Below are 20,501 nucleotides of genomic sequence, written 5' to 3'. Positions count from 1 at the left end.
ATGTGTGACTCACATGTCTATTCACCTTGACACAAGATATATTACATACTGTAATACAAATATTATATGTAACTTCTTTCAGAGCAAAAGCAAAAATCAAAACCTTCTTTGTATGTAAACACACATGTTTTTGTACCATACTACATGCTTCCACCACAAAAGGTGAACACAGAATAAACAATATATTTAGACACAAAAATGTCTTATGGTGATTCATACTAACTGCTTTTCCATTTAATAACATGCACTTGAACAGCCAATGACAAATGCTATAATATTTAATGTTGTTGGAAAGAATCATTATATAAAATGTTAAAAGCCTTGACACACTGAAAATACTGTGTTCACTAAAAATATTTTAAAGCTTTTAAAGCATCAAAAATGGATAAAATTAAGTAAATCCCAAAACAAAAATATAGCATAGAGTATCATGGTTATTTTCATGCAATTAAGAAATTACATTCTAGATGAATGTTTTACAGAAGACATGAACTATGAAGTGAGAGACTTGAATAAGCACAAACTCCTCAAAGTTAGTCCTGAAGACTGCCTAACTATAGCAAAATCTGATGGAGTGGGTTAAAGGTGATATCCTTCCATGAATATATAGAGTTCATAAAACAGCATATATTGAAATATGGAATATGAATGGAACAATATGGAAAACAAAAAGCAGGCACTAATCTTAGCTACGAGTGAATGCTAAAACAGAAAAGAAACTGAAACTAGACTTGTGTGTGTTCATTCTAATATTCTAACATTTTAATATATTTTCAAGGAAATTGAGTTCAGATTCTGCCAAGGTTGACTTTGCCTTTCATCCGATTGGGGTTGATAAAATAAGTACCAGTTGAACTCTGGTGTTAATGTAATCGACTTTCCCCAAAATTGCTGCCCTTATGTCAAAGCTTAATATTTTGTCAAGAAAATCAAATTACTTTTTAAAGTTGTTATCATAAACAATTACAATAGGGAGATATTTATAGAACATATATGAAGGGCTAAAACTTTTGTACTTTATAAAGTTTATTTTATTTTGAAGCCACAATTTATGTAGTAAATCACTACGAATTAAAATTAGCTAAAGCCTGGTAACTCCAAAATACAAAGAATGAAAACCTGCACCATAACAATGAAGATAAAGATCTGCAAATTTTTTAAAGTTTTAAGTATTTAAACAAGATAACCATGCCAATAAGCAGATGACTGGTTCAAACAAATAATACAAAATATTATCAAGAAAACTGTTAGATGTATATTTATATACATAAAATATAGCTATTTCATCTAAAATTGCAGAGAAGAAAAATCTCTTATGTAAAGATATCTAAATTACAACTCTCCCTAACTTGATGTTCTCATTCAAACCCATGATTATGTGTGAATAAAGCATGCATGAATGATTGAATATGTTTATTTCCTTTGTTGCTTCACACATAGCACATATTAATATGAAGGAAGTTTAGTTAGATATCCTTCTTGGCATTAAACATGAAATGCTTCACTTATGAAATAAGAGAAACATAATGTATTGATACGAGCTGCTTCAATGAACACTATTTTATTTTGGCTTAAGTTAACTCTTGTAATCTAGTTAGAATTAATACTAATTTATCAAGCTGTATGTTTAACTATTAGTACTTGCTCTCATACACATATACATCACACGTATTCATACATATGAACCCATACATAAATGTATAACCACACTAATGTCAATAAGGGAGTCTCTATGTGACCATTTTATTTGCTTAAAAATGGTAGTCAAATATCTTTCAAATCACAGCCTCTAATCTTAAGAAATAAAGAGTAAAGTATTACATAATTCTAAATACACTAACAATAGATTTCCTGCAGATTTAATGAAAATTCATATCAGTTGAGCTATACATGCTTCCCAACCATATAGTTCTGGCTTCAGTGCCACTGCATATCACCTTGGGCATGTGTCTTCTACTCTGGGCCAACCAAAGCCTTGTGAGTGGATTTGGTAGACAGAAAATAAAAGAAGCTCATTGTATATATCTATATATGTGTGTGTGTGTTTGTGCATGTGTGTGTGTCTTTATGTCTGTGTTTCCCCCCACCCCTACCCCACTTGACAACTGGTGTTTGTGTGTTTATGTCATTGAACTTAGTGATTCAGCAGAAACCAATGGAATAAGTACTAGGTTTAAGAAAAAAGTACTGGGGTCAATTCATTCAACTAAAGATTTTTCCAGCTGGTGCACCAGTATGGCCACAGTATGATGATTGAAACAATTAAAAGATAAAAGATATCAGTGACTGAGTGTCCCTCACCAACATGTAATCTTAACATAATTCTCAAGACAAATAAGCATGTAAGCATGACGCAAAGTTCATCCTTTACATTATAAGGGCAGTCTATATGACAAGTTTCTGCACAATTTTCATGCGGTCAATTTCATTTACAAAGCTTGAGTCAATGCAAGACAATGACAAAAGACACTTTGAAACATAAGACATAATGACTGCAAAGTCAACCTCTTAAAAACTCGTCCAGGCCATGAATATTCACTTTTACATTTGAATGTCTACAGTCACAAAATCTGCATAGTTATTACAAGGTGTGCATGTGTGAGTGTGCAGAATTTAAACCTGTCAAGAAGTTTTGCCAGATCATATAAGATGTCCATCTCTCTCTCTCTCTCTCTCTCTCTCTCTCTCTCTATATATATATATATATATATATATATATATATATATATATATATATATATATATAAAACTTATATATGTAACCTATGTCAGTATGGAAAATGGATGTAAAATAATGATCATATATGATATTATACACATATATACACACACTTGTGTGAGAGTAGATATATAAACTGTTGCATCCATCATGGGTGCTCTCTTTTACTTTTTAAGCTGCAAAGCAAACCCCATAGAGCTGGTGACTTGAAAACTGCCCAACTCACTCATTAAGTCATTAAGAACCAATTTGAGCAACAGTGAAACAAAGCTTGTTTTCTATAACTAGCAATAAAGCAATCTCTAGAGTGATAGTGCCATAAAAATATGCATACTGTACACTTTGTAAAGTGGTTGGTTTTAGATTGAGTATCCAGCTCTATAAATCAGGCCATGAAGAAGGCATTGGAACCAGATATGCTCCTCTATCCTCTTGGATTTCATTGAACAATCCCACCCTACACATGCCAGTGTGAAAACAGAATAATGATGATGATAATACTGTGTGTGTATGGATGTGTATATGGATATGAATGTTGACATTTCATGACTTTACTTGTCACATAGCTTTCTGACATTATAAACGTTTATGTTGTGCTTTCAAAAACCAGTGGAATATGAAATAAAAGTCCCACATGTATAGGTTGATGACAAGAAGAGCTATCATGGAGGAAACTGTGTGCAAGTATGCATGTGTGTGTATTTATAAATGTGCATGTGTATGGGTGTGTCTGTGTGTGCGTACACACACACCATGTATGTGTGTGTATGTCATATGCTTGTATGTCATATGTCACTTGTCATATGTTTGTAAATGCATTTGCAACCCAAAACATCAGGGCTAATTACTATAAGGGAACATTTCAATGCCTTAATGTGATTTTTGATATTTAACATTTAATCTGCATTATTATTGCTTTCTGTAACACAGATTTTTTTACATATTCCACAATGATTTTCAACAGATCCCATAAACAGCAGCACTCTTCAATATATAAACTAACATGCGCATTCACGTGCGCGCACACACACACACACACACGTATGTGCATACATATGATAACAGCAAATGTCGCTATTGGCCACAAGGATCCACAAAGCTATAGCTAAGCTCTGGATTTACTAGCATCAAGGAGATAAGAAATAAACCTTTACCTGGATGCTGCTGTCTTCCATCAATATTCTTGGAAGATTGTAGTGCTTATTTATAACGCATAAGCACAGAGAATTAAGTGAACAGCTTCAAAGACAATGAAATATCTGTAGCAAATTTGAACTGAAGATGCAAGCAGTGGTTATCCAATACTTTATTAACTATATATATAAATATATGTGTGTTTGTACCTGTGTGTGTGTATGTGCACACACAAACACATGATTATACCATTGTTAAAGCTATCTACTTTATCTGCTAGTTTATACTTCTTGCCTCTCTGACAAGGAAGTTCAAATAATGGAAAAGCAGTTAAATTTGATAATAATAATATATTATATAACAATATAAATATTCTATGATATAAAAAAGAATATTCATGTACAGAATACTCTTCAAACTACTGCAAGTAAATGCATATACACAAACATGCATATATACATACATACATACCTGCATACATACATGAATGCATGCATGCATACATACATACATACATACATGCATACATACATACATACATACATACATGCATACATACATACATGAATGCATGCATGCATAAGGCAAACATACATACATATCCGTTTGTTTATCCATCTATACTTTAATATCTGTATATGCTTATGTGTGTGTGTGTGTGTATGTATACATACATATATATATATATTCATATTCATATACATATGTATATATATATATATATATATATATATATATATATATATATATATATATATATACATATATATATGTATGTATATATACATACATATATATCTTCATATTCATATATATATATATATATATATATATATATATATATATATATATATATATATCCTGTGTACAGTTAGAAAGCATTTGCTCTGTGTCAACATAAAGTAATAAAGTGTTCCACTGAAGAGCTGTTGTGGATCTGCATCTGATTGCACTATGAATATCCACTGCAAAGGATGAAAATAGCTATATTTGTGGAACCTGCTTATGGAACAAATGCTATAAACTGCATTGTGTGTTTATCATACTTTTTCCCACACACACATATATATATATATATATATATATATCTATATTATGTGGTAATACTTCAACAAGTAGAAAAGCAGGCGATCAGCTAAAAGAGTGAATGTGATATTATAACAAAAAGCACAGACCTTGTAAATACAGCTAATGGCAGAATACATTATTATTTTGACTCTGGCTAGGTGTATTTAAAAGATTTGTGGTATTTATTATAAGATCATATATATATATATATATATATATATATATATATATATATAATAACCTATTCTGCCATTGGCTGTATTTACACACACACACACAAACACACACACACACACACATATATATATATATATATATAGCCTTTCTCCTGTAAAGACATTGGAGGCTAAGTTAGAATTTTTTGAGCACTACTAAGTATCTTCTATACAGAGAATTTCTGGATTTTATCTGTGAACTATATATATATGTATATTTATATATATATGATGAAACATGTCGGAATATTATCTATTTATATAGATAAATAGATAAACGATTAATATATCTGTTTCCATTGTCTACTTTATTACATTTTCTTGGGATCTACTACATTAAGCATTTTAACTGGAATTAATACTATGTGTGGTCAGAACCAAATTTGAGACTTAATTGATATTTATCTGGACCTGTCTCCTTATTTTGTCATGTGTGTGCGCGCGGGTGTGTGTGTGTGTGTGTGTGTGTGTGTGTGTGTGTGTGTCTCTCTCTCTCTCTCTGAGAATATCTAAACTCTGCGTGTGTGTGTGTGTGTCTCTCTCTCTGAGAATGTCTAATCTCTGCGGTGGTCCCTGGCACAAATCACAATGTTATTGTAGCTGAGTAGCAGCCAGTGACATTTGTTGACACCTCTGCACTTTCAAATTCTTCAAGGATTAAAATTCTCTTACTTGATGGGCAGATAAGGGTTGGTGACAGGAACAACATTCAGTTATAAAACTGTTGCTCTAACTGCTACCTGCTTAACTCATGCAAGCATGGGAAAAGAGGTATTAAATGAATAAGTAAATGAACAAAGAAATATATGTATCTATATATTTGTATCTAAATGTGTGTTTGTATATATACATACACACAGACATATATATTCATATATATCTATGTATACATGTGTTCATGTGTGTGTGTGTGTGTGTAAATGTTTATTGGCAGGTACCGCTCAAGAAATTGTATTGTTTTATGTCCAAGAACTTGCTATTTTCTATAATGATGCAGTTCAATAAATAGAAATCAAAATGTACCAGACTTTAAAAGTATTGGGGTTGATAGTATCAACTCCAATTCTTCAATTTGGAGTTGGACAGGTTTTACACCATTTCCTTACTCATCATAGTTCATGTCATCATGCACAGACAACATCAGATAAAGTCAACTTACTTTGCTGTTGTGTGTGCCTTATAGTGTGGATAATACATGTCATCATACTATCAATGTTAAAGTGGTTGTCCTATGCTGAAGAATTAGTGTGCTTATTCAGAATCACAGCTTTCTTACATAGCAATCTTGCTTTAGGCAATATTTTTGCAGTCAGTCACAACCCTTCATCTCATTATTTGTCACATCCATTACCAAGTGTTATACACACACACCACAACAATGGAGAAAATAAGCAGACGTTTTGTGCGTCATTATTTGTGGCATGTTTTTTTTTTAATGGTGGGATGCCATTTCAATCCCTATCATCTTTATAGCAGTAGCTGGGTGTATTTGTTTACTGACAAGAGAAAAGAACCCATCCCCTTTATCCTACAACGTTCTCATTCCTTCTTTGGTTTTTGGCAGTTATAACTTTGTCTCAGTCATGGGAAAAGTCCTAACTAATGTTTTCTACACTCATTCCTTTTAAGAGTTTATCGCAAGTGAAGCAGTTTTAGAAGGAATACATACGTATGTATGTATGTATGTATGTATGTATGTATGGCTAAAGGCGACGTCAGTATATGTGAATGTTGACCAATAGCTTGTAAGTGAAAGTTGGTAGAGGGAAATTATTCAAAAGCCCATTCTCAATGAGTGTGTGTGCATATATGCACATGCATGTATGTGTCATCTACACATGTTTTTATTTGTGTCCATTTTGTGTTTGTGTTTGACACAATGCTTCCGGTTAAAACATGACAGGTGCTGTGTCAAAATGGTAAATTGGCCAAATAGCAAATCAGAATGATAAAATAAGTGAAATAAGAACAGGGTTTCTATGACTGGCTAAAAATTAAAATGGTAACCTAGCATAGCCATACTCCATTGACTAAAAGCAGTAACTGAATAGAAGAAAATAATTAATAGTATTATTTGCCTGTTTGTATTGATAATTATGTGCCATTGTGACTCAAGGAGACAACAATATAAGTATATTGACCAATAGCTTGTGAGTGAAATTTGGTAGAAGGAAACTGTGAAACTGTTCAGAAGCCCATTATAGTTGTATGTGGTTGTTCATGTGTCTATATGCATGTTTGTCTGTGTCTGCTTTTTAGTTTGCATTTGACACGACCTTGCTGGTTTAAACAAGGCTAGTGCTGTGCCAAAACAATAACTTTGTTAACCTGTTAACCAGTAAAATATAAAATGATAAAATAAGTACCAGACCAAAATATTCACAAGGGTCACTATGATTGATTAAAGCTTGATGAAGAAAGTGCCCTACACAGCTAAAGTTCATTGACTAAATGTATCTCTATAGTATGAGAGAATAGGAGGACAAGGAATATTTTTGATTAGCATGAATAGAGAGACAACAATTTGGATTTGCAGTTTTTATTTTTTATCCAGGAGCTTTGGCTATATAACAACATATTCAAGAGAATTCATATATATATATATATATATATATATATGTAAATATATAAAAACAAAAAGATAAAGAGAGCAAATGTAAGGTTGGAGAAGTATTTTATCCATAAAATACTTCTCCAACCTTACCTTTGCTCTCTTTATCATTTTGTTTTTATATATTTACATATACACACGGCTAATACACGACTTATGATACCCAATCCTGTTCATACAACGACTGGGGCAAACTAGTCGGTATACAGCACTTACTCGGTATTACCTGTATCCTCAACCTTATATATATATATATATATATATATATATATATATATATATATATATATATATATATATATATATATGTGTGTGTATATATATATATATATATGTATATATATATATATATATATATATATATTTAATGATATATGTATTTGGGAGGATTTAAATAAAACTTAAAAGGACATACATTTAGTTCTATATCACTAGTGTTTCCTATATAATGTTCATTATAATATTGGTTATAACTTCACTAAATGTTATTTTATTTGCATTTTTAGATTATCATGCTTGAGGGGCTATTGTTGATTGTATTCTTATTTTTACCTTAAATAATTTGAAGTTTGGTGTTAATTGCTTTTCTTCTCAGCTCTGAACATCTTAGTCTATCATCTAATTGATCTATGCATACATAAAAATGCCTGTAATTTTGTTGGTGCATGAGTGTATGTATGCATGTGTGTCTGTGCATGCTTGTGCATACATATGCTTTACTCTTTAATTCAAATATGAGCCAAACACTGAAAGAAGGTTTGATTCTATTATTGAAATTTGGTCTTTAAATTTTATTTAGTATTTTGTGAATGTATGTATATATCGCTTTTCAGTGGAGTAAAATAAAATGCAGAACATCATTCTACCAAATGATTAGATCTGCATGCGTGGTCATTAAAAAGCATAATCCAACTAATTGCCGATCACCCACTTAGTTGAATGGCTTTTTGCATGAATAAACCAATAGTCTATATAAATTATAAGATGAACTTATGGAACATTTTGCATAAATAGAAATTATTACAGATGAGTGTATGTGTGTGTGTATACACACGCACACACACATATATATGTATGTATATACACACAAGAAAGAGTGAGATAAGGGAGAGTAACTGAAGCCTTTGACAACTCTGTGATCAGTATCAAAAATATTTGTTTCACACTTATTCAAGAAATTCCCAATACACAACACTGATATGAAATCAGATGCAAAAAATGCACAGCATGTCATTAGACTTCTCAAACAAATAAAAGATAACAGAAGGAAAATTGTAATAAATACTTTTTAGGATTTTGTGTATGCTTTAAAGTATTATGTGGAATTTTAATGTTTCATATTTATTCAGATTTACATTGATTACCTTTATTTATAGACAAACACAAATATGTCTTTATATAATAGCTTATACAATATTTCATGATTTATTTAAACTGCTTACCTTTAATTAATCTGCACTCCACAGGTACTACTATTAGAATTAGCATGTCTTTAGTATTTCTAAACAATGTTTCAGAAATAATATTAAATAGATTATTTCTCTTTATGTTTATAATTCATTTCATTTAATTAATAATATTAAATTTTATCATAAACATTTTAAAACTCTACTTAGTTTAGTTTCCCCTTTGAAGAAAGACATTTCAGTCAATTCAAGAGTTGAAAGAAGAAAAGAATATGAGTCAACAAACTGGAGGAATTTCTTCCAAGAAGCCGACAGAATGGTTTCCGAATTATTACCAGAGAATCTAATAATGTTTCTAAACCATAGTTAGAAAGCTGTTGGGTTTGGAAAAAAGGTTGAGAAGAAATATTTCAAATGAATCAAAATAGAAACATTCTATGATTCCTTTCTGTAACCTGGAAGAATTTAATTATTTAAGAATTCCTTTTTCATAAACAAAGTCATAAGATAAGACATTAAAAACTTGCTTCTTTCTATAAATAATCTACAAAACTTTTCTTCCTCAAATATCTTATATAGGTATATAAATGTATTTAATAATATAAGATATAAATGATATTGCTCACGATTTTTACAGCTCCCATGGTGGTAAACTTTGATGTCTCGCTGACTCTTGCATGCTTCCGTCCTCAGATAGCAGTCATTGCTATATGTGATCCCATCAGTACCACAAACTGTTGCGATATCTAGTGAGCACATCAGGTTACAACGGCAGACTGGCTTTCGTTTATCATCCAACAAACAGACTGTTTGATCGGAACAAATGAACCCATCACAAGGATCTGCAAGAAATGAAAACAATAATATATACAAACAGAATATATATATTACATTGAATTTTAATTATAAGTGCTAATAATATCTTAATGTTGACTTTTCTTTCTGTTAGTGATTTGTGCCAATTTGGTATAATTGGGTCCTGATATACTTCCACTTAACCATTAACCTTTTCCAGCTTAGCAGGTTTTAAAAGTTGAATAACATGCAACATGCTGGAGCAAATTATTGGTGTGCTTTTTTGTTTTTCTTTACATGAACAAATAGCTTGAGATAGTGATCATAACATTTGCAATATCTCTAAATTACACTTTTATATTTGAAATTCCTTTTCCCATTGAAACATTTAATAAATTAAAGTCATAATGATAAAAAAGCACTATTTGTTTAATATAGGATTATTAGTAAAAACAATTCTGTTAATTAATTAGTAATTAATCAACAATCTCAAACATTACAGAAATTGAAATATGAATGGGGATAAGGAAAAAAGGAAGTTGAAAAATAATGTAGTAGAATGACTGTAGGCAGTGACATGACAAAATATCTCTAATTCAAATTTGAAATTCTATGTACTGACAACATTTTCTTTAATTTTCCAAACATTCCAGTCAAGAATTTACAGTGATTTTTTAAATTATATTGACATATAATCTTGTTCATTTAAATTCAAAAATGTTGTGATGAGAAATAGTTGCTAAGAATCAAATTATTTTATTCAGCTAAAATGTTGAGATTCCTTGTTGGAATTACAAATAATAATGATTTAGCATTTGTGAATGATCAATAACAAGACATTATTTGCAGTAAGGCATTATTTGAAACTAATACTACTTGTCTCATCCCAAAGAGATTGAGAGATCAATAAAACTAACATCAAGAAGCCATCTAGTCTCTTTCTTAATAAACATTCCATCAAATGAAGAAAAGTGTTGAGATTTAGAAGTAATTGCTTTCAATTCAATGTATAGGTGGGAGAATATGAGTATGAGAGGATGGGGGTCACTAACATAGGAACAAATCAAGTTATGGAATGATTTATTCACAGTCCTTTGTGTTTAGATTTAACAGAGTCATAATGTTTAAGAAACTTATATTCCAGAATTATACAGAAATATAGGTCAAAACATTTAAATAGATATTTTTATACAAATAACTAATTAAGGAGATGTCTAAAATGAAAAAAAAAAGATGAAAAACCAGATAGTAACTTTTTAAAGTTGATGGCCTTCAAGGATTCATCTAGTAGTAAGGAATGTAAATGCAGATTTTGTATTGACTGACATGCCTGTGAAAAATGTCCATATATTTTGTGGCCATGACAAGTTCTTGCATGACAAACAGAACACTTGTTGTAGAAAGTTAGCACAAAAGCAGCTTCTTTATCTAATGGTTAATTTGTTAATAACAGTAATAGTATGATAATTGCTATGGGAGATGGACTCTAAACAGAGCATTCGGAAGGAAGAAAGATTGCTGATAAACATCTAAGTTTCTCTGAACAGCTTTCAGAGAACAAACCTGGATGATTGCTCATTTCAAAATCAATGGAGATTTCTCAAGGAATCTTAGCCAAAATTCTATAAATAAATAAATCTCTAATACTCTTCTCTTGATATACACTAGCAGTTACAACCTCAGATAGTACATGTCTGTTGAGGCCATACAGAAAATTGACATAAGATTCAATGACATTACTTAGCTTCTGTTTTTGACTGCAATTGGAATATATGAAAAATTGTATTCTGCTAATCAATAAAGATGCAATTGAGAGTAACAACTGCAGTATTGTAGTAAATGCAATTTGCCATGAGGCAGAAAACTGAAGATGAGATGAAGTTAGTAGGTACAGGGAATCTTTGTTGCTCATTTAATCAAAGGAACTAAGTAACAAAAATGTAAGAATAAATATACAAGTTGTTTTGATTCTTATTGTTCTCTGTGCATATGATGATTTATTTCTGGTTGGCAGATATCAGCATACATCAGCAGACAATTTGTTTTGTAACATTATAAAGAGCCATAAGCTCTTATTAGATTTGATAGCCTAGGGTGCCTCTAGGTGAGAAGACACAATACTGTTGAAACACTAAGTGTTCCAGAGTTACTTTGTGATAATGATTCAAGTGTGTTATGAACACACATTCATCTTAAAAGAGTTGCTCTCCTTTGACAAAACACAACAGTGATAAATATATCCACATTCATAGCTGTCACAATGTGTTAAGAAAAATCATGCAAGTCATTGTTTTGATCCTCACTTTCACCATGCATATGATGACTTGATATTCAAGTGTTTAGTTTTGCAGCATGTTGATTTGATGCCTGTATCTGATAAAATGGTATAAGAGCAATGTAACCAGAAAAATTTTCCCATTCTTATTTAATTGCAAAAGGACTTGTCCTGGAGTACTTCCTAGTTGAATTTTCAAAATGAATTGTTTCTCAGTTGTAATCAAATATGCTGTGGAAACAAGAACGATTGCTATGATTCCAATCAGTATCCAAATCCCTAAGGTATCACACATGTTTATTGTAAACTGGTTCATTCATTCATTTTTACACCTGCAGTTTTTTATGTTTGAGTGTGTGAGACGAGTATATTATTGAGGCATTGATTTACAGCTGGATGTCCTTTCTGTCACTAATATTTCTCTCTTTTTCAAGAAAAACATCTCTTATCTCTCACAACTTTGAAAAAGCAAATCCAGTAGACGAATTGTTGACTGGGTGAATAACAGCAACATCACTCACATGCACATACCCCACCCCACCCCCGCTTCACATAATTATTGTTCTACCTTTGATTTAAGAGTTACTGAAATATCTGTAGTATATATATTTACACACACACACACACATTTACATACATACACATAAAATACACACAGACATTGAAAAGTTGCTATTTCAAGTGAGACAGTGTAACAATTATTAACCTCTCCTTAAACTCCATGTAAATCCACATATGGCTAACTTTCAACCAGAAATTCATTAGGTGTTATATACATTATGATAGATTGCAGTGTGTATATCCAAGATAAAAATAAAACAGGAGATTCAGTTGTTACAGAAATTTTTTAGTATTACATCATAAATCATATAATCTTTATATACATTTCATTACTGTCTACTAGTACTTTGTGCAGTAGTCATTACAAAGATATGTGAACTGCAAGTACATACAGTAAAAATCTATAAAAGCAGCAAAGGGAAATAAATTTGTAATTCTGTTTTGGAACTTGGAACTGGATCTCACAATACACATAAAGCTATAATTAACAGCATGTAAATATTGGTTTGAAATTCTCTTTGGATAGAAAAATTGAAAGCTGGCCATGGGATGTGAATCCACATCTCAAAAGACATGACAAATGTTCTACCACTGGTTTTTTCAACCCAATATTTACATGCTACTATTTATAGCTTTATGTGTGCTTCAAGATCAAATTCCAAAAAAGAATTATTTCATGTTCTTACAAAAGTTTATAAATTCTCATGACGACAAAGGAATTTATCTTTAATTTTATTGGTGAGATAAAGAGAGAGGGAGAAAATTAAACCTGAGTGTAGCCAGGGTGTCTGTTTGAAGAGACAATTTTGGCTCATACAATCATTATATCACAGAAAAACCCAAGTTACAGGTGATAAATATTGAAGAATGTGAAAGAGATAGTATTCTAGTTAACTTTAGGTCAGATTGGCAATGTAAGCATACATGTACATGTATATCCATCACACATACCTTTACATCCTACCTATCTTTATAGATATCTGTACATACATATGTGCATACATACATACATACATACATACATACATGTATACACACACACACACACACACACACACACACACACACACACACACAAAAGGATGGTAACTGTGATTTTGAATCTGCATTGATGTCATATGAAATATGTATTCTGACACTGAAGCAACATCTACAGCAGAAGCAAGAGGCCAGACCACTCAAGTTTCTGATTGAAAGCAACAACATAATCAAGATGGCTAATAAACTTGAGGAGATGCATGAAATAAAAAAGTTAATACAGATCTCACCTCAAGGAACATTGGTAAATTCTATTTATCAAAAGAACAGTAAAAAAAGGGGGGGACCAGTTCACTGAGAAAATAGTGCATAGATATTTGGCACCACAGAAATAAACCATAGGAGGAATTGATCATATCAAAAGCTTGGTATGGAAGGCTCATCCCACTCTGAATACCTACACCATGCAATTCAAGAACAAGAGATCTCTACCAAGTGTCTACAGCATAAAATGCAGGAAACAATTGACAGACAACAAATGTAGGCTGTGCAAAACCAAGACTGAAGACTGTTGTCTTCTGTTTTGGTTTTGTCATTATTGCCAACTACAAAAGAATGATTTCCAGATATTATCTTTTCATGAGGCATGATGTGGCCAGAACAGTTTGAAACAGGATAACAAAGAAGAAAACATCAGTTGATGGAGTTGACTATATTAATACCAATCAGTCTACATGATAAAGTAATTATGATTTTGTTTAAATGAAGTATTTGACTATTATCCTATTTTACCTGGGTGGATTTGCACCTGTAGAATTTAAATGTCCTTCAAGTGTTGTGTTTTCACACAAAGAAGCATTTCTGTTTTAAGTTAGGTAATTTATTATTACCTAATAGGATATTTAGGGCTTCTGTTGAACACAATCAGTATTCTTTTTTATTACCATTATAAGAAGAGGTTCTTGTTAAGATGTTCAAGTGTAGATTGTATTTTTTATTCACTGAGTGAAGCTTAAAGATATATTCAGTCAGTCTAGTTGAACTCTGAAATTTTTCATACTTAAAGCAGTGTACATTCTTGTTTTAACAATATTTAAAGAAAATAGCTGAAGCTTCTATGCAATAACAAGTTACATATTTAATAGTAGCATCTAAGAGCGCAAGCAGACATTGCTCTACAGTTACAGTTACATTGTTCTGTAGAATAAGCACAAGTTCATGAGGTTCTGAGGTTTTATGATTATCCGTTGTTTCTACTAAACTGAGTCAGTTATTCTATTGATTCAAGTTATTTTCTGGTTAGAACCTCTTTAAAAAATTTCTATCACATTTATTAGAATTACATTTTATATGAGTTGATTTTAAAGTGTGAGAATTACAATGTAATGGGTTATTATTATGAATAAAAGTATAAGTGGTCTTAAATTTTGATTTGCTTTTTGCTAACTTGCCAATAGGGTGTACCGTGTTATCTTTTAAATTGCTTTATGTCACCCTTAGACGGATCAACCTTGTGTTGAATGCTGGTATTGGAGTTGCATGTGTATGTTTGGAGTTTTTTATTGTTGTTTTCTGCATTTTGAATTAATCTCATATTAGGGTTATGTAGATTTGTATAATAAGATAGAGGATTAATGTTAGTTTTTTTGCTTGTGAATTATCATTATTATACTTATCCATTTCATTGGCATTAGGGAATTCTATACTTGTTAGGTAAAGTGCTGTGGAGTAAGAGAATTTAACTGTACATTAATCTAAAATGCAGTGATACTTGTAGTTCAGGGGATTTTTTTATCAAACATTCATGAACATTTTAGAAATATTTGGTTTAGTATTTTCTTCTGATGATCTGGAATATAAAGTGGTTTTGTAACTATCTTTGTAACAATTACAACATGGCGTAATAGTATGTAGTGGTAAAATATGTGTGAAGGTTATGTAATTTATGACATAATAATAACATTTTTTCATTACAAATGAATCCCCAGTTTTATTCTGATACTGGGTATATATATATATATTTTTTATACTTTAACTTGTTTTAGTCATTTGACTATGGCCATGCTGGAGCACTGCCTTGAAGCGTTTTAGTTGAACAAATCAAGCCCAGGACTTTTTTGAGCCTAGTACTTATTCTATTGGTCTTTTCTGCTGAACCACTAAGTTATGGAATCTAAACATACCAACACCAGTTGTCAAAAGATGAAGGTGGGGAGAGGGGAGACAAATATAGACATAAAGACACACACACATAAATATATACACATATATATAAATAGATATTTGAGGGACTTCTTTCAGTTTTATGACAACCAAGTATACTGACAAGACTTTGGTCAGACTGAGGTTATAATAGAAGACATTTGCACAAGTGAGACTGGATCCAGAACCATGTGGTTGGGAAGCAAGCTTTTTATCACACAGCCACACCTGCACCTATATATATTTCATTTTTTTTTTTTTGCATTTTTGTTTTATCAGTGGAGGCAAACTAGATAGAAATATTTATTGAATCTAAGGAAAATGAAGTGGTAATAGTAGGAATAGAGGTATTAATAATAGTGTTGACAACAGTAATAAAATCTTTAATAATAATCTACTACAAGATAACAATAATGATAATAACAACTACAATCCCTTTAACACCCTATGGTTTTTTATTCAACTCTTATGACAGATTCCATGACATGAAATGTATTAATTCTACAAGTCTCAATAAAAGAGTCTCCATCCTTCCATTTCCATCAGCCAGACGCTAAACTGAAGCTTAGATGTAACTATACTATAGAAACTACAGGAACTATAGGGAAGTAGAGGTCCACCAACTTGGCATGGGGATCGCAAAGGGCCTACAAAAATTAAAACAATATGCTATGAACAGAGAAATTTTATGCCTTCATACCAATAAGTCTGGCAGAATGTCAGTAGATAGCTTGCTGAACTATATCCAAACAATGCAACTGCACACCAACAACATGAGAGAAGTTACATCACTGGAACATGACAACATAGAAAAAATTCTAAATACTAAGGGAAAAGAACCAGTACATGTGTTTATTAATAGCATAACAACTCTTCCAAGATACAACAATATCCATATGTATATATATACATATATATATATATATGTATATATATGTGTGTGTGTGTGTGTGTGTGTATGTGTGTGTGTGTGTGTGTGTATGTATTTACATAATATAAAAAAAATTTTTAAAGATATTATTTCATTTGTAATTAACGAATGACAGTGAAATGTTTCATGTGCAGAGAAGGGCATCTTAACGGTTTCAGTGTGTTAAAGGGCCAAATGTGTCAACAGATGCATATATGTTCTTAATCTTTTAGTTCATTCTTCATATGGATGGATCATTTTTGGAATGGTAAAACAAAACACTGGACCTGTTATGCCTTTACTGGTATTCATTAAACTGTTCTAATCAGTGGCATTAAAATATGGTAATTTAAAATTGTTATGATAACAATTATCATTTAGCAAGTATTTAATTTCAGGAGATAAAAAGTCATCAAAAGATTTTAGTGTCAAAAGTTGTCACCATAATAATAATAAAAAGTAATATCCATAAGTGAAGTACTTTTTAAGTGTTATAAAAATGTGAATTAGAAATTGTTTTAGATAGAAAAACAATGCTGGTAAACCGTTTTGCACACACTTTCAATAAGTGGAGAAGTATACATTATTTTAGCTTTTAAATAATCTGCAATGCAAATAGGATATATTCTTGAAAGAGAATATATAAATAATATTAACGGTATCCTTTTCCTTTTTAAAAGGATGCAATAAGTAGATTATATAATCAAACAATTCTCTAGATTTTAAGAATATATTAATACTGGTTCAAGATGTGAAAAGCAAAACTATCACTTGAAAGAAATTTTTGAAATATAAAATACATTAAAATTTATATTCATCAAAATTCAATTTAGAAATACAGCTAGATGATTTAAATAATAAAATTGATTCTTACATGAAAATTAAAGTGAATTAAGAATCACTTTTGTTTTCACAGTAATTTTTTCTATGTAGAGAAAAACTTGGGCATATAACTTATTGAACAAATTTAAAAATTATTTTAACTGTACTTTTCTAATATTTTACTGAACAGAAAAACATTTAATTTGATGTGTATTTCTCAGAATTCCAAATCATATTGATAAAGCTTGGATTTCTTAAACTGCAAAAAGCATATTTTAAGTGATTTGGAAAGAACATTTAAAGGAAATACACTCTAAAGTTTGTAGACTTAGATAATTGAAGAAAATAGCATCGTTAAAACTTAAAACAGCTGTCAATTGTCAAAAAGAAAAAAGAAAACGAATTTTAAAATCAATATAACTTTGCTTTAATAAAGTAAAAATTTATTTAAGATCTAAAAAATTTAGGAACCAACTTTTATTAAAAATGAAAACCTATAATAAGTTACTTTTTAAAATAGATTTTACATATTTCTCAAGTGTTCCTGTAAGAAAGAAACTCTAATTTTAGTTTGTGGTAATGAGAATCTATTATCAACATGTGACAATTGAAATTTAGCATTCTATTTCTTGAGGCTGTCTATTTCTTATCAAAATGACTCTTCAAAAGTGATTGCTTATTTTTGATACTGAATGCATCATATTTTATTGCTCTATTTTATACTTTTAAATAAATTTCTTAATAAACAACATACAGAGCCTGCTTTACTAATGGCTTTTCTCTTTTTACCACATCTTTCACTGCTACAACAGCTACTATTCTGTATAAATTGCTGTTTCTATTTAAAACATATTTCTGTATCTGGTTTTTCATATTTTGGCACCTTGTAATGCATTTTTTTCAGAAAATTCCATACAAAAAATAACTAGATAATAGTATAGTCAGTTTTCTTTTAAAAAACAGCACTTTTGAACTATCTTCCTGCCCATCATACATTATTTATGTTACTATTTTACATCAAATATTTTTTCCATTAAAGCATTAGTGAATATTTATTTGCAAATTTAGATACTCACATATTAGATATGCTTTCCCTGCTTTTAAACAAACCAATAAGTATTAGGTAAGAGAGACAACTTGTAAGAAACCAAATAAGACCTATCACAGGTAGAGAAATGGCTGCATCAAAATTTCATTTCTTGCCTATGTGGTCAGTAATTCACTATCTGATCCTAGCCACATGACTTCTATAAAAATTCACATAAAATATAAAAACTATTTTCTCTTTGATATGAAGTATATAATATAGAAAATGACATTTCCGCGTGCACACATACACACACACACACATGTGCTCTTTCTCTCTCTCACTCACTCACCTTCCTCTCCCCTTGTCTCTAATGGAAAATCAACTGTTTTATCTGTAAAAAGAATCCCAATCTTGGAATCATGAAACTAACAGTCTGTATAATAGATACCAAGAGGCAAGTTAATTACATTATTCAAGTGATTACTAATTTTCTCGGAACAGAAGCAAGAATTGAGACTATATGCCAAAGAACATCAATCATTAAATAATTTTTGTTGCATTTTTGCATATTTAAAGTATTTCAGATTCAGGTGTAAATAAACTAATATTTAGATATGCTCTAGAGTAACTAAATTATGAATAATCTTGTCTTTTTTCTTTGATCAAGGGAATACTAGGTGAAAATGTATTTTTGATCATTTCAATTTAAAATTAAAAATCTCAAAAGAAAATGGCAAAACTTAATCATTCACATGTTGTGTTTTTTGAGATACCTTACTTTTAGGATTGTATATTAATAACTCAACTTTTAGTGTGTGCTAAAATACTTTGCATCTGTTATTTCTAGAATAGATAAAATTCTTTTTGCTTCAAGTTGTACAGTTTCTTTTTTAATAATGAGAAACTAGCTATTTTCATTGGGAACATCAAGTAGTTGTAAAAAAAGATGTTAAGATAAAAATTGGAAATGCACTTCAAGAGGAGCAAAGTATATTTTCTTAATTTTTATATTCATCAAACTGTTAGAAATAGTATTATACTGTCGCAGAGTGAGGCATTTCTGCTTTTCTGAACAGTGTTAGAAAGACATCATTCAGCTTCAATTATACACTATTATGAAAAGACAATAAATATAATTTCAGGAGAATTTTAGAATGAAAGTAGAAAAAAATGACCTAATCATTCTACATTTTTGTTTTGTATCACAGACAAATGGCTGGCACAAATATAACATAATAAAATTAATAAGCATAATGAAAGTGAAAAATAAGAATATGTTGTGCATACAGTGTCAACCAGAATAGATGAATGAATATTGAAAATAAATCACCAATAATGTCTCAACAAAAAAAGATAAGAAAACAATACTTGCCAATCCTAAATTAAGAACACAGTAAGAGCTGTATTAACTAAGAATATATCATATGACAAAATCATCTTAATAGAATAATCTCTTTGCTAAATATGGAATTAGACTAACTAAACTTTGGTAAATAAAAACAGTAATTAAGCTGTTAAAAATAATTTGCCAACCACAACCTAGCTTTAAAACTAAGCAGTAGATAGGTTTCAAAGTCAGAGAAAATTTTACAACTATTTAGTTTTACAATCATCTTAATAGAATAATCTCTTTGCTAAATATGGAATTAGACGAACTAAACTTTGGTAAATAAAAACAGTAATTAAGCTGTTAAAAATAATTTGCCAACCACAACCTAGCTTTAAAACTAAGCAGTAGATAGGTTTCAAAGTCAGAGAAAATTTTACAACTATTT

General features: G+C 30.5%; 1 protein-coding gene across 50 annotated transcripts in view; it reads right to left on the bottom strand.

Moving 5' to 3' along the window:
• LOC106868360 (agrin) overlaps window positions 1–20,501 on the bottom strand; it is a 762,720-nt gene that overhangs the window by 237,987 nt on the left and 504,232 nt on the right. For all 50 annotated transcript variants that reach the window (XM_089354065.1, XM_089354050.1, XM_089354052.1 and 47 more), the window contains one exon: window positions 9,780–9,995. In XM_089354065.1, coding sequence (XP_089210191.1) covers window positions 9,780–9,995 — 216 coding nt within the window. The remainder of the gene's footprint in view (window positions 1–9,779; window positions 9,996–20,501) is intronic.

The sequence above is a fragment of the Octopus bimaculoides genome, chromosome 6 (genome assembly GCF_046866305.1).
Source record: "Octopus bimaculoides isolate indiv1 chromosome 6, ASM4686630v1, whole genome shotgun sequence".
Classification (NCBI taxonomy): domain Eukaryota; kingdom Metazoa; phylum Mollusca; class Cephalopoda; order Octopoda; family Octopodidae; genus Octopus; species Octopus bimaculoides.
Note: the sequence above shows the minus strand (reverse complement) of the source record. Positions and strands in the feature narration are given on the sequence as shown.